The 17,077-nt window shown below is 33.6% G+C and overlaps 1 protein-coding gene across 1 annotated transcript in view; it reads left to right on the forward strand.

Annotated features, from left to right (window-relative positions):
- Positions 1 to 17,077, forward strand: part of LOC127878729 (von Willebrand factor A domain-containing protein 3B-like) — a 112,921-nt gene that overhangs the window by 45,638 nt on the left and 50,206 nt on the right. Inside the window, exons 18-23 of the mRNA XM_052425257.1 lie at positions 726 to 767; positions 5,706 to 5,757; positions 6,150 to 6,306; positions 6,644 to 6,765; positions 8,224 to 8,277; positions 9,155 to 9,644. Of these exons, the coding sequence (XP_052281217.1) occupies positions 726 to 767; positions 5,706 to 5,757; positions 6,150 to 6,306; positions 6,644 to 6,765; positions 8,224 to 8,277; positions 9,155 to 9,644 (917 nt within the window). The remainder of the gene's footprint in view (positions 1 to 725; positions 768 to 5,705; positions 5,758 to 6,149; positions 6,307 to 6,643; positions 6,766 to 8,223; positions 8,278 to 9,154; positions 9,645 to 17,077) is intronic.

Raw genomic sequence — 17,077 nt, forward strand, 5'->3', positions numbered from 1 at the left:
ACAAATAACTGTCTGTAACATGTAACACCTGTCCACCTACCTCAAAGGTCAACATCACACTAAGAGGTCAAAGGTCAAATTTTGCCATAAAGCTAATTACCACCATGCGGAGACAGCGTGTTGCGATAACACCTATCTCTCTTTCTCAAAGGTCATGGTCACACTTAAACATGTCAAATTTTGCTAAAATCAGCCTGTCTAGGCTCAAATTTGCCAGTCATCATGCAAGTTTAAAATAATTTACTAGCAGTGTTTATCATGTGGAAAAGATGTGTCACACTTTGGTCAAAGGTAAGTCACACTTTGGCCAAAGTCAAACATTTGCATGGTTCTGCTTGTTAAACTAATTACAAACATCATTGAAAAGCAGCTAGAAATATTTACTAGAGTAACACTAACAAATGTCCTGACAAATTGTAAATGTTGAAACAAAATTAGAATAAACATTTAATTTTAAAAGGTTTGGCTTGTATAGATAAATAGGAATGTGCCAGTATTACTGGAATGCATAATACTAATTAGCAGGTATTTTTAAGTATAGGAGACTCTTGTATTGTTAGAAATACTTTAAGCAAACCCTTGTTACATCTTCATGTCCATTGACCATATGCAATAGAATATAAATTATTGATCCTTGAAAGAAGACATAAGAAAAAAATAGCAAGAATTGTGCTATGATTATTTTGCTTTCTATCAGAAATAATAAAGTCTGTTTGCACTTTAAGGTCAAGAATGTATTCAACATTCCTATTCTGATTCTGAAAATGGTAAGACTATAAAAGATCTTTTTCAAGACTCGTTTTCTTGATTTTCTAGACGTAATTTTCTTTCGTTTCTGCCACAATGTCCCTTTTCTAAAGAAGGCGGCATATAGCAGTCATACTGTTCGTCTGTATGTCTGTATAAAAGACCGATTGTCCTTCTGAAAATTCCTGTCTCAGCCATCACTTTGCCATGTATTGATGGATTTTAATATCATATTGCAAAAATCTAAACCATCATTACACATGACGTGTTGCTGGTAACAGATGTCTCCCTAACTCAAAGGTCAAGGTCACAACCAGACGTTTAAAGTCACATTTGGCCATAAAAAAGCTATAAAATACCTGTCACGTTGAATTTTTTTGTCATTTATTGATTAACTAAAAAAGAAATTTGCACTTATGTGATGAAATGCTTCAGGTAACAACTGTCTCCCAATATGAAAGGGTTAGATAAATTTTACAAGTCAAAGGTCAAATTAGGCAAACACAAAAGCATAATTATTACTGTTTCTGCCACGACATTGCCATATATTAATGGGTTTTAAAATAACTTGGCACACATGTTAACCATCATAAGATAACATTTTGTGTTTAATATTTTCACCCTATCACAAAGGTATTATTTAGAGGTAAAAGGGCAAATATGGCTGTAAAACACCTTGTCTGGACTGTAACTAGGTCAATCATAATTCAATTTTATAATAACTTACCATTAATGGTAACCATGATGGGGCAGAGTATCAGATGTATCACTCATCTCCCTACCTGAAAGGTCAAGGTCACGCTTCATGTTCAAAAGTCAAATTTGATTTTTTTTAAAGCAGCTTGTTTTTTTGTCATAGTGGAGTATTGGGGCAAAAGTGGATTGTGAGGGCAAGCATGTCTTGTTTATTTCCTGTTTTGTAGCTATACATTTCTTTTTTCTCTAAAAGGCTTAGTGTCACTTCTGTAGATGACCAAGTTTTTAGTTTTTAGATAACCAGAGTCTTTAAGACTGGATATAGAAAACCTATATAGCTTTTTAGATGGCATTTGCACAGTGACCTCCCATGTTTCACTGCCTTCAATAACATCAAGCAGGGGAGAGAACTGAATACATTGGAAATCAGAGCATCACACTTTTTTGTCTATTGTGTTGTTGTGTATTTCCAAATTATCTAATTAAATTGATTAACTAGTTAATAAACAATTTGTATACATTTATTAACATTAAGACATTTATTAAAAGAATTCAGTAATAATATTCATCATAACTATTTAATTGGAAGTCGCTAATAAGCGTAATATCATCATATGACCTTAAACTAAATGTATGGCAAAAGGCAGTTTTTGTCCCCTACCGGTTTCACCGGAGGGGACCTATGGTTTGCGCTCTGTCTGTCAGTCTGTCAGTCAGTCAGTCAGTCAGTCAGTCACACTTTTCTGGATCCTGCGATAACTTTTTATGGAAACAAATAGACAAGAAATACTACTGAAAATGGTGATTTTCTGGATCCTGCGATAACTGTAAAAGTTCTTAATATTTTTTCATGAAACTTAAAACATGGATAGATGGCAATATGGACATTATGCACGTCATTTCATTTTGTTCCTACGTCAAATTCTGGTTGCTATTGCAACAAACATGTATAAAAAATCTGACAATGGTGGAATTTCTGACAATGGTGGAGCCAGTAGGGGACAATATTGCTTGGCAATAGTCTTGTTCAGCATGCAATGCTTGTTTTAAATATATAAGCCTGCACTGGCCAAGAGACTTTACATGTTAGAAAAATAGTGAAATCTTGTCTCTTCTCAAAGTAGAACAGTTGTAAAATAAAAATCTTAGCCAAATGTCTTGACAAACTTCTGAATAGAGTTACTGCACTTAAATTATAAAAAAAATGGCCAAATTTATCTTGTCCACTTTCTTACTCAAACAGTTCTATCTGTATCATTATGAAACTTCTTGAAAATGTTTGTTGGCATATAATCTCAGCCTAGTTTGATAACCATCCAGATAGCATGAAGCATATCTGAATTATGGCCCTTAGAATTAAACAAATTAACCATGATAGCCCTTTAACTGGATTATTTTCAAACTTATCATTTTCAAACTTGGTTATAACATGTTTGTTGGCATAAAATCTTTGCTCAGTACTATAGCAAGCAAGATTTTATGAAGAATGATGGTTTATGGCCCTTGAATATGCCTGAAATTAACCAAATTAATGCTGACCACACTCTTACTAGTAGTAATCTTATAATCATGTAACTTGATTAATTTAACAGAGAACATGAAACTGGCAAGTTGGCAATTTGTTGTTTTATTTGTGTTTTTCTATAAAAAAAAAATTTAAACAAAAATAAGTGTGAGGCAGTTATGAGGAGGTTCGTCATTTTTACATACCTGTTTGTTTGCAACGGACTGACAATAAGTCTTAAATAAGCGAAAAGGGTTCACACAATGAAGTATTGCACAATGTTGTAGAAATTCTAATATTTAAAGATATCCATTATAGTAACATTGGCTCTTTTCATTATAGTAAGGAATGTGTTATCTAATATTTACTGCATATTTTGTCCATTTATATAGAAACATTAACATTTATTATTCAGTGTTTGAGAAGTATGGATTGGCCCCATCAACAGTATTTCGAGGTTTATTTTGTTGTATAGGCACCAGAATGTGTGAGCGCTCACCGTATTATAGGTGTGCTATATGCTGTGTGAACAAATATGTTTGAAACATTGTATACTACACAAATGTATTTTGATAATTTTCAGGAACAAAACAGCAAAACTGAAACTGCTTTCTTTTAAAATTAAACATAATTCTGGGACTATTATACATGTTATTCTAGTAAGTTTTGAAAATTAGGGTTTTACAACTGATGATGAAATTTTCAAAAGAGTTTTTCAAAGATTAAATTGTTTTACGAATTTCACAATGTTTGCGTAAATACCTTGTAATGTTCTTGCTATTCATTATTGAAATATAGCTTGTACTAGTAATGAGACGACTTACTACTGTTGCTGTTACAGTGCTAGAGGAGTATCAGATGTCACCACGTGTTGTAGACATAGGTTGTATCTCTGTTCATGACGTGCTGGTGTGTCAATTGTCTCCCTTGAATGTGGTTTGGCCTCCTTTAATCATTGGAGCCCCGTTCTGGGAGAGATGGGCTTAATGCATATGCATAAAGTGGCGACACTACGCTTTATGGAATTTTTTGTTTATAGGAAGTCTCTTATAAACCAAAATACAGTCAAGGCAGAATGTGTTGTCCCTGATCAGGGATGATAGTTTCTGTATATGCATTAAGCCCAGTTTTCCCAAAACAAGGCTTATTGTGTTGTATGTTCAAAGCTAATAATTAGTTTTGGGCTTTGGTAGCCACAGCCATATTTTTTAAGTGGAGTCCAATGTCTGATCTATATCTATAGATTAATTTCTTACCTGTTAAGTATTTGTTTTACCCCAAAAAATAAATTTTGAGTGGGGGGTAAATAAGCTGGTAAGTTTGAAGGTTTTTTCGGTCTGTGCATATCAAATGTTATAAATTAGTTGAGAGAACTTACCAACATTTTTAGCTCAGCTGTTTTCAGAGAAAACCCGAGGTATTGTCATAGCCAGCTCGTCGTCAGCCGTCCGCAGTAGGCGTCGTGCTAAAACCTTAACATTGGCTCTAAAATCAAAGTGCTTTTGGGTCACTAGGTCAAAGGTCAAGGTCACTGTGACCTCTAAAAAAAATATAATCTGACAAGCTTTCGCAGCCGAGCGTTGGCACCCGTTATGCGGTGCTCTTGTTGAAGTTATAACATGGAAATTAAAAAAATGTCATCGCCATGTAGTGTAGATTCCACGACACTTTTTATGTCCAGGAATCCACACATTCCTCAGTCATTTGCTCTTGATCTAACTGAATAAGTGGTTCATGTTTTTCACAAAGTTCCTGCTCAGTCCATCAAGTGATAATTGAATAATTCTGCAATCACTTCATCATTTTATTAATTTAGTTGTATTAGACTTTTGCATAGGAAATACTGATTGTATTGTATACCCGAGGAAAATACCTGCAATTCTTCCAAAATAAGTAACTTATCAAAAGAATTTGATGTCCTTTGCTGTAATAAATTGTATCCAATGCTTGTTGAACAATCAGATTTTTAAGATATGATACCAATATGCCTTCACACTAAAGTATTATCCTGTAATATTTTACTGATAGCAAACATTTTTTGTGTAGTGTAAGCTTCTATTATGTTTAACAACAGTTGTCTTGTTAATGTTACATAATATTTGTGTTGGGCATTGGTTAAAGCTGAATTCATGTTAAAATATTCTTTAAAAACAGAATTGTATACTTACATAGCTTTGTGTGCATTAAAGACACTGTTGAACAATATTTCTTGTTTATTTCTGTATTAGATTGTATGGTGCCTTTAGCTGTACAGATTCAAGCTTAACTTGAAAGAATTTGAATGCTTAAATATGGAGTAGTCTGATCATGTTAGATCATTTTAGATTGTTTGTTGTTGTATTATTCCATGAGAACATAACTATAAATTTATAACTGCCCTTTTTGCCTTCGGATTTTGGGTAAATCAAATGAATTACTGTAAAGTCTTTTATATTTGTGGGCATGACATTTCATTGGTTTTTCAATGACTTTTTCTTTGACATGAAGATTTGTGGATATCTATTTTTAGAAAAAAAGATGAATTTGCTGTTTGCTATTTTCTGACAAATAACCCACGAAATAAACAATGTTCCACAAATAATAAGGATTTTACAGTCTATAACCAGTAGCGCTTGGTGACCATCAAAATATAAACCTGAAGTTAGCAACTTGTTTTCTTAAATAACAATAATCTAAAGTGTTCATTGGCATTCAGACAGTTTGCACCCCATTGTCTTGTTCAATTTCAAACAATATATCTATCCCATGTTTTTTTCAGTGGAGGAAAGGGAGATCCGTGCTTCACGAAGGCGTTCTAGGAGGTTCACAAAGTAAGTCCTACCTTAACCCTTTACCTCTCAGAGCAAAATGAAAATGGCTATGTACAAACTGCATAAATCCAGAACAGCCTGCGAGTAATGCACAGTCTGTTAAGGTTTTATGCTGTTTGCTGCTCATCAGTATGTAAGGGTTGGAATTGAAGCCTTTAAAACTTGAATCTAGTAAGAAAGGTCTTTAATTACATTTAACTTTCTAAGGGACTTTAAATGTGTAAAATTATGTGTCTAAGTGGTTAAGGGTTAACCCTTGACTCAACACTTTTGTTGTAATGTGCCTTCAGGCAAGATGCATTTTTTTGGACGTTGGTGGTTTGAAATGGAATCATAGGCAATAGCTTTTCTGTTTCTTTTTGTATTTCAAATAAAAAATGTATTAAATGTAGGGTGCAAAATGTGTCCACAAAGGAATGGCTGAAGAAGAACTCTCTGATTGCTCGCAAGATGACCCTCCTTGATGCGCTGGCTCCGACCATCATCAAACAGAAATCCAAATACGTACGCATACTGGACAAGCATGTCGTGGCCAAGGTGTTTGATGAGGTATGGCAAGATTTTAGCATCTAGTATTAAAATATTAAATAATATTGATATTTAGTTAAAATTTAGTCTTAGTTATTCTTTGCCTATAAATGATGTAACTGTTATTGTGATATTACAGACTTACATAGAAAACTCCAATACGGTGTGAAAAACTTTTAAATATATTTTCTTTAACATTAAAAGATCTTCTTACTTTGTCGTTTTGACTTATTTCAATGATTTTATCAGGAAACTATTGCATCTACATGACTATAGAACTATAGTTGGCGAGTGCATCACTCACACTCGATCCTCACTTATAAGTTCCAGTTGTTAACACTCATTTTGCCTGTTGAAGGTGCTGCCATTGGCCTATGTGTCCAATCGTCCCAGGCAGCCACTGAAGCTGATAAACCCCAACGGGGTCAACCTGAAAGCTTACCAGGAGAAACTTGGGGCCACCATAGCCATGTATAGAAGGTAGGGGACACGTACATTGTGTTTTTCATTAGAAATAAGTTTTGATTTTCAGTAGTTTATCTGTAAATAAATGTTGATTTTGAATTTTCATGTGAATTTATCAAATCATATTGGTGTACTCCACAATTTAATAAATGTTGATTGGAGTGGGTTCATAAATAATATACATTCACCTTCATTAGTTCATGATTCAGGTTTTTATGCCCCCTTTCGAAGAAAAGGGGGTATATTGTTTTCGCACTGTCCGTCTGTCAGTCTGTCTGTCAGTCTGTCACACTTTTCGTGTCCGCTCTCTTATCAAATAGTTTTCATCCAATCTTTACCAAACTTGGTCAGAAGTTGTATCTAGACAATATCTAGGTCAAGTTCGAATATGGGTCATGACGGGTCAAAAACTAGGTCACGGGGTCACTTAGTGCATTTCAAGGATTTAGCATGGTGTCCGCTCACTTATTGAAGTAGTTTTCATCTGATCTTTACCATACTTGGTCAGAAGTTGTATCAAGACAATATCTAGGTCAATTTTGAATATGGGTCATGCCGGGTCCAAAACTAGGTCATGGGGTCGCTTTGTGCATTTCAAGGATTTAGCATGGTGTCCGCTCTCTAGTTTATGTGGCTTTCTGATTTATTTTGATATTCTAAGACATTTTTATGCCCCCGTAGGAGGGCATATAGTGATCAGACCATCCGTCCGTCTGTCCATCCGTCTGTCTGTCACACTTTGCGTTTAGATTTAGAAAAATGCTCATAACTTCTATGGCGCTTCAGATAGCAATTTCATATTTGGCATGCATGTGTATACGGACAAGGCCTTTCCATATGCACACAAATTTTGACCCCTGTGACCTTGACCTTGAACTTAGGGTCCGCGTTTAGGTTTCAAAATCTGCGTTTAGGTTTCGAAAAAAGCTCATAACTTCCACCAAGCGTTTATAGGGGGCATAAGTCATCCTATGGTGACAGCTCTTGTTTTCTTCTTGTTAGATAATTAGACTGTAAAGATCGCTTAGCCTTTCAGTTTGAATAAGGTTGTTTGTCCAAAAAAATTGAATTTAGTGAAATGTAACAAAACTATATTAAAAATCAACTGTAATAATACTCTTTTGAAAATCGACTGTAACAATCATCTATTAAAAATTGACTGTAACAATAATCTATTTAAAATTGACTGTAACAATTATTTAGTACAAATCGACTGTAACAATCCGCTATTAAAAATCAATTGCAACAAAACTGTATTAATAATCGCTTGTAACAATCATCTATTAAAAATTGACTGTAACAATACTCTATTAAAGATCGACTGTAACTATCCTCTATTAAAAATCGACTGTTAAAATCCTCTATTATTTTGCAATCAAATATTAACACACAAAGGGTCAAAAGCTTGCTTGAATCTGTTACTTTATGTTTGAATTTGTATAATTGTCCATACCACTGTCTGTTTGCTTGCAGGAGACTGGACTCCCTGGTGTGGCAGGCTGTACCCCAGGATGTACGCGACAAAGAGTATGTACTGCACAGGATTATTAAATGATGTACCATAGTGCATGTAACATAGTACTGCATATAGTAAGAAAAGGGGGCAATGACCAGTCACACTGTGTCCCCTGTGCTCCACGTGTGCGTCCCACTGTGTCCCCTGTGCTCCCCGTTTGGGACCCACTGTTCAGATGTTCGAAAATTCCTGTTTCAGCCAGTACTTTGACATGTATTGATAGGTTTTTAAATATCTTTGCTCAAATATAAATCATACGACAACGTGTTACATGTTAAATCCATATTTCTACCTGAAATGTCAAGGTCACATTTAAAAGTCAAAGGTCACATATTGCCTTAAAAACAATTCTTAAATTCCTGTCTCAGCCTTAACTTCGCCGTATATTTTATGTAAAAGATAGCATTTTGCCTTAAAAACAATTTTGAAAGTCCTAATTTAGCCTTAACTTTACCATATATTTAAGGTTAAAGGTCACATTTTGCCACTAGACAGCTTAAACATTCATTTTGAGCCATAACTTTGCCATATATTTATTAATTTGAAAATTAGATGATGTGTCACATAAATATACCTTCTCTCTTTATCAAAAGTTAAGTCCCACTCCAAGGTCAGCTGTCCTGTTTCTGCACTAAATACAGCTTGTTTTTGACAAAAATGCAATTTTGAGAGAAGTCGAATGTGGGAGCATCCCTGTCATACACATATCTTCTGTGATTTATCATTATAAATTAATAAATATTATAAGTTGTTTATTATTAAATCAGTATCAATCAAGCAAAAACTGTTTTTATTCTTACATGATTTGTAAGAGAATTGTGAATTAAAATGATCACTTGTTAAAAAGTTGGTTGTGATAAAGGAGGGTCTGCTTTCATTTGTCATCAGGTTTGGTGAAATAGATGGCCCTGTGTCTTTCCGCGACAACCGTGCATGGTTTATACAGTACCTTTCTGAAGCTAATTGGCCAATCAAAGAGCAAGACATCCTTCTTTTGGAAGATGAGATTGCCAAAGGTGAACGCTTCCTGCAGCAGTCAGAAGATCTATTGGACGCCAACAATGACAACAACTCGGACAATGAATTGAGCATTTATTCCGACAAAGAGAGCAGGGCGTCCGGTCTTTCAGCTAGGTCTAAAGAACTGTCCAAATCCAAAGAATCAGTTGCGTCATCTTCTACGTCATCGTCTGCTTCTTCATCATCATCAAGCGATTCGAAACGCTCGAAGGATTCAAAGCGATCGAAGAGTTCCAAAGGGTCTTCTGTCGGAGGGTTGCTGGCCATGCAGGAAATCCCAAGCACTCAGACAAGGCCCCAAAGCAAGTATAGCAGCCAAAGGCAGGCTACCCAGGTTGTAAAAGTGGAAGATGAGTTTTTCTCTTAATGCTTGAAGGCGTTTAACTGTTATCATAATGAAATTAATTTTATTTTGAACATGCACTGCGCAACGATTGTATAATGGCCCATATTAATCATTTGATTCTTCGGTATAAGAATAAAGAATGTTCTGTTTGAAAAGAGAACAACATTTTTATTGGGTTCATCTTTGCTAGTTTTTACCATTTATATTTTTAACAGGCATTATGTAAATAACCTTACTAACATGCATCATGCAAAATGGGTCTTAAAGCCATTCATGGATAGCTCCAGACCAACCTGCACAGTTGTGCCGTTGTTCTCTTAAAATTCTCCTTAGGTGTTTCAGTCTTATGTATGGACAACCTTGACCCTGACTAGACTTTGTCACTTTGCAGGCTGGTCTGGAGCTACGTTGGCAGCAGATGGCATAAGAGCCAATTTCACATGATGCAGGTCATATGGAAAGGATGAAGAATACTTGTGGATTCTTAAATCTTAAAATAACTTGATGCAAACGAATACAGGTGTCAGTGTTTTTATGTCCCCCATTCTATATTTTTTTCCTGCCTAGCTGTTTGTTGGTTTGTTTGCGTCAAACTTTAAAATTGGCCATAACTTTTGCAATATTGAAGATAGCAACTTGATATTTGGCATGCATGTGTATCTCATGGAGCTGCACATTTTGAGTGGTGAAAGGTCAAGGTAATCCTTCAAGGTCAAAGGTCAAATATATGGGTTGGGACCTTCAAGTCCCATATGTTGCCTGCCCATATAAGCAGTGTGTCTTTTGTCCAATATTTTAATCAAATGTATTATCAGAGAATCCGTAAATGTCCAGCATTCAGTTTGTTGAGTTACATTATTGACTTTTGGAGTTGTTTATATTCACGCAAATTATCACAAAATATAATTCACTAATTTTATGGTCAAATTTCATCTTTACTGCTTTAATAGATTGTGTTATGTGTTTTTGAATGTGCTTGAGAAGCTTTCCCTTTTTGTTTGGAACATAAGGAATTAAGGGGATGATAAAACATGCGTGTTATTTGTAAGTGTTCACGCTGTTTTGACGGTGTTTAATTTTATTTGGTCCAGGGTCTTAACAAAATTTACAATATTAAGTTAATATGAAGTAAATCAATTTAATATTGAATTCTTCATACAATTACCTTTCCCGGGTATACTGGATAGTCCTCTTTTAATTTTACTTGTCTTTTTCACTTATCTAAGAACTGAATCAGCATTTTATCAAGTGTTCAATACTGATCATTTGATTTGTTGGAAGTGTGTATATAATTTATGTAATTTGTGAGTTGTATTTGATCATGTGATAACTTATACATGTATTTTGCCTGTGATAAAAATGTTAATGTTAATTTTTATTCATTTATTAATTTTCAGTATTCATATGCCAAATTATGTTATTGATTTACTTCTACTTTTTAGTGTGTAGTGTTATTTCTATTGTATGTCATATGTTATGGACAAGTTATGGCATGTGCATTTCATGTTTGTGGTGCAGAATTTAATTTTGAGGTTTTAAGCACTAAATATTTGTTGAAATAAAAGATACCATATGCACGATGTCCATATTTCCCATTGTATTCAAGCTTTGTTCTCATATTTAGTCAGATTCTATATTTTAAACAGGTTGCAATAGCGATTGTATTACAGCAGTAGACTTTCTTGGCTTGAGATTATGATTTTTTTAGGGTAGATTTTTATATTTAAGTTTTGAATTTGTACTCATTAAGAAGTAGATTTCACTTAACGTAATGTTGTAGAAATTAATGTAGATTTGTGTTATCCCCCCAAAATCTATATTTATTTTTCAGATACTTATTTCCAAATGCTAGTAAATGTATAAAGTTTACAGTTTTTTACATTAAAAAAATAATGCATGTAAGTTTTGCTCTGGGAAAACCAGGCTAAATTCATGTGCATATATTGCCAGCATAGATTAGCCTTTGCAATCAGGGATGCCACTTTTGCTGTTATGGTATTTTTTCTTTGAAGGAAGTCTATTCTTGGGGAAATTCAGTAAAGATTGAAAGTGTTGACCTTGATTTGGGAAATGTCGGATGAAACTTGACGCACATTTAACTCTTTCAGTGCTGGAACCGAATTTTGAAGGCCTTTGCAAACAGTTTGGATCCAGATAAGACGCCACAGAACATGGCGTCTCATCAGGATCCAAACTGTTTGCTATTCTGATAGTATTCTTTGAAAAAAAATCGAATAAAATGCTAATTTTAGAAATTCAGCAGACGACATTTTAGCAGATGAAAAATTTCCCAGCATGCAAAGGGTTAAGCCTTGTTTTCTCAGAGCATGGCTCATTGAGATTTGTCTTGCAAAAATATGAGTGGCCTATACAGGAAAAAATAACCAAATTGCCCCACAATACAACTTTTATAGTATTATTTTACAATTCTTTTATGCTCATGTACGCCCATGCCTTATAACTTATATTTTATCAGTATTATATGTATATAGCTAGGAAACTATGTAATCGTTTATTATACACCGCATACTGCTTTTTGCACTTTGTTAAAATAATAATGCAGGGTTATTGTATTCAAATTTATTTTTTCAAATATGTTAATGATTTATATATATATATATATGATAATTGTATGAAAACACATGTTGTTAACCTTAAATGCAAGTCTTTTTGGAGTAGAGCATTTAATGAACAAGAAAATGAGGGTAAAAATATGTACAAAATGCCAAACTGTAAAATTCATTAATGTATAGAATGGTCATTTTAATTGCATTTAAATGACACTTGTTTATTATTATTTCAATATTTAGAATGTTTGCTTGTTCTGATGAAATTTATATGATTATAATAATTAAAAATAAGCACCTTTATACATTCAGATAATGTTGTCTATTTGATTATTAGTATTTTACTTCTTTTTATAATGTCTTTACCTTTAGAACTTTCCTTTCGTGTATTGAAGGCATTAGACCATCCCATAACTGCCACCTTTTATAGCATGGATGCTTGTTGCATATTCACTAAACTCCGAGAGGGAAAGCTTACGGCTGTTTTCTACTTTTCTGCCCATGCAGTCCTATAGTGGCTTCAAACTAGTGAAAATTTACTTTGTTTTTCGTGGACCTTTTCTAAACTATTTGAAATGGATTTATTTTGCTTTCTCACAGAAAATCTGTAAGTAAGATTGTTCTAATTGTCTTTGTGAACACAGCCCTTCGCAGATCAATCACTACATAAGCGGCCTGTGTTACGAAATATAATGTGATTTATATTTTTCTAATATTAACTTCGCTCCTGGAAACTGGAGCTTAATGAATGTGGGTAAATTGTTGTCCGAGATCATAGAGACATACAAAGTGCAGGTAATTATGGTATTATTGGTAATACAATCATTAATAGTAATGAACGAAATCCCTAATACTATAAAATTGGCCAGAACTTTTGGAAGATATTTAAATGTTAATCATCCGCATGTATGGTTACTTCATTGCACTTAATATTGATCCTTGCTAACATTTGCAAGTTCTTTATTTCATGGACATTATGCACATCAATGCCAATTTAAACTACACAATTCAATCGTTACTTAAATTTTGAGGCTTAAGTGTGTAACCATAGTATCTCCCTGTCATTTTTCTTTTAGATAAAATAGTTATTATCCAAACTTGAATTTGCATAAGATCTTTGATAAGTAAGGTGACAATATTACGAATATCTAGTCTTGCAACCTAACTGGAATTAATATTTGTATACGTATTAAAAATTGCTTGACGCCAGGTTTGTACTAGGTATATATATATTTTCTCTTTGATAAATGGCTAGAAATGTTTAACTGTGCTCCTGAAACGTTTTGTGTATGTTCATTCAATATTTAAAATTTACATGTATTGCTTAAATGATATGTGATCAAAATTTATGACTCACAGTTTGCATTCAATTGTTATTGAAGAACTTGATTATTAAATTGTTAATGCATATAATACAAATCTTTGTTTTTACATGTTACCAAATTATATTTTACATTTAATATGGTTTAATGGTGAAGCATAATCCATTACCAATTCAAGGTAAAGTTTAACAAATTTATCAATGTACCCTTTCAGTCTCGTAAAATTTGCTGTGAGTTATTTAATCAGTTTTGTGTAACCTTATCATTTTAATTCAAAAGAATAAGATTTACTTCAATACATGTTTTGAATATCAAATGAATACAGTTGTGTAATTTAAATTATAGCTTCATTCAAATATATTAGGACTATATTCTATGTAGTTTGAGTTGAATTAAACTGTTGAATTTTACATTTTGTGTTGCTTATAATAATAGGGAGTGAGTAAATATCTGACTTGTTTGCTTTTCGTCAAACTGTTCTTTTATGCATTTCATGGCAGTGTGGTGAACTGATATTTTTATGTATGCGAACATTTAAAACTTGGAAATGCGACCTAAAAATGTAACATTCTTAACTGCCAGGAACCATGAAATGGTCAGAAAGATTTTTGTTCACATGATCCGGTCAATCATTTTAAACAATTTAAACAATATTTGTATGTCCCTGACTCCCTATGGAGTGTGAGTCAGAAGCTTTTAAATGGAAGGAAATAGGTAATGCACCTGTTTGTCCATACGTCTGTCTGTTCATACATCCCCAAGCTTGTGTTTTCCACTGCTTTTTAACTGCTAGGCGGAACTCCATCAAACTTAAACAGTTGAGTGACCTTAATGAGAACATCCCAAAATTTTGCATTTTCGTACTTGCTTATTGCACATGCAGGTGTGAGTGTGTTTATGACTTCACAACAACAAGTATGCATTTGAAGATTCAAATATGTCATGGTGATCGTTATTTAAAACAAATTAGAGCAGAAAATGGTCAGGATTGGGACAGCTCTTAATAATCAATAATACCGGTAATTATGTTCCTTCACCCTTGTCAACTTAAAAAGACTTATTGACACTCAATTGGTAATTGTTGGCTCGGGTACTTCTTAAATGTTCCTCAGGTACAAGTATACTTAGATGTACCCTGGTTACGGAAAATATACTGAAACGTACCTGGGAATTTTTTGGCTAAATTGGTCGTTGGTAAATTGACAATATTAAAAAAATTGTTTAAGATTCACAATTTTTGTTGCAGTTATGATATTTCTGAGGAAACAGTAATACTGAATTTTAACCACGCTCTATAATATCCATTATATGCATCTTTTGACGATTTAAAAACCTGAAACGTATGAAGTGTTGCAACGCGATACGATTAAATAATTTGGAGTGTTCTGTTGTTGCTGTTATATTAAATGATACCACGAAGATTGCCTATATAAAGTATAAAATACATCCATCATTGTATGAGGACGGATGGCCGAGTGGTCTAAGCGATAGACTTTTACTTTAGGGGTCAGTGGTTTGAACCCAGTTGAGGGAAACTTTTTTTCTTTCTTTAATTGTATTCTTGTTTTTTATGCCCCCGGATGGAATAACAGGGGGTATATTGTTTTTGGCCTGTCTGTCTGTCATTGTTTGTGTGTGTCTGTCGCAAAACTTTAACCTTGCTCATAAGTTTTGCAATATTGAAGATGGCAACTTGATATTTGGCATGCATGTGTATCTCATGGACCTGCACATTTTGAGTGCTGAAAGATCAAGGTCATCATTCAAAGTCAAAGGTCAAATATATGGATTCAAAGCGCAGTAGGGGGCATTGTGTTTCACAAACACTTCTCTTGTTTTTATTGGAGCTTTTTAGATACAATATTTATCAATATAAAGCATTTCATGACAAACTTCAATACATGCCAAAATCTTTGAAAAGATCCCTTTGAAATTTATAAATATTGTAACACTGTTTATAGATAACTTAGCAAAAACTTGTATAACTGACATAGGTTTTAACAACATTGTAAGTTTCAAAGGCTGCAATGTGTTGTTTTTGCAAGTTTGCTTTTCCCAGTTCCATCCCATGGGCTTGCACATATTTTTATAGTATATATATTTGTTTGTTATTATTTTTATTTTAAAATATTTAAAAGATAACAGTATTGTAAAAAAAATGATATTTTTCAAAAATATGAAAGCCTGTGAAGCAGCCTCTTTAAGAGACACTGTCTTAAACATTCTTGATACATTACCCGTCCAGCAAAACTGACCATATTAACATGATTAAGCACATTATAAGCATGTAGAAAATAGGATATTGACATTATTTTGCACTGAACCTTTCCACAAATGTATATTATGCATTTAAAGGGAGCCTACTCACATGGTATTGTGGGTAATTATTAAATCCCTAGCAACACGCACATAAACATAATTGCTCACGGTATATATCTCTACAAATGATCAATACAGCCACCTTTTCCAATATCAAATCCCATCATACCCACTTGTATTGATTTGTTCCAATATGGACATTTATTCATATTACCCTCTTTACCTGGCTTAAACAGATTGCACAGGATTATGGTTTATGTGAGAAGAAATATTTTGATTTGGCGAATTTAATACCAGTACTCTAATTATTCTGAATATCCAGTAATAAGGAACAGGTTAGTTGTATGATATGTTGGTCACGAATGCTTGTGTGTTACTTCACAATATAACCACACATACCGTTAACAAATTTCACACAAGTTGAAAGATGAGCTTTACACTGTAAACTCACAACTCAAATATTTTCTTTAACCCTATTGGCAGTTATGAAATTCTGTCACCTGTATTCTGTATTAAGTTTGAACTTAATTAGATGTAGTACAATAAACAACTCTGGGCAGTTTGATACAAGTGGTTCCTAAACAAGTGTCTACGAAACAGAATGGAAACATCTTACAAAAATAAATTAAACAAGAGATTGCCAATATTGTCCCCTACTGGTGAAACTCTACCATTCTCAATTTTTTTATTTTATTTTTTTGCCATAGCAACCAGAATTTTTGACATAGGAACAAAATGAAATGACGTGCATAATCTCCATAATGCCATCTATCCATGTTTCAAGTTTCATGAAAAAAATATGAAGAACTTTTAAAGTTATCGCAGGATCCAGAAAAGTGTGACGGACAGACTGACAGACAGACAGAGTGCAAACCATAGGTCCCCTCACCGGTAGGGGACAATAATGCTCAAGTTACTTAATTCTCACACATATTCAAATATTGGTAAACATGTATATGGGTAAACTTGTATTACCACAATATTTCTTTTGGTGTGAGTATCCAAGCTCAAGCTAACAAGTTTATTGCGTTAAATTTAAACAATTGTATAGCATATAACATAAAATATCAACAGAACATTCATAATTAGCATTTCCCTTGAAAATGTGAACAGCAAAGAATCATCATTGAAAGAAAACAATTAAGTTTAATTGCATCTATGGTCAAAACATTATCCATTATTGTTGGGTATTTTTGTATATACCGGTGATACATATTTTGTGGAAAATGCTTTTGTG

The sequence above is a fragment of the Dreissena polymorpha genome, chromosome 4, assembly GCF_020536995.1.
Source record: "Dreissena polymorpha isolate Duluth1 chromosome 4, UMN_Dpol_1.0, whole genome shotgun sequence".
Classification (NCBI taxonomy): domain Eukaryota; kingdom Metazoa; phylum Mollusca; class Bivalvia; order Myida; family Dreissenidae; genus Dreissena; species Dreissena polymorpha.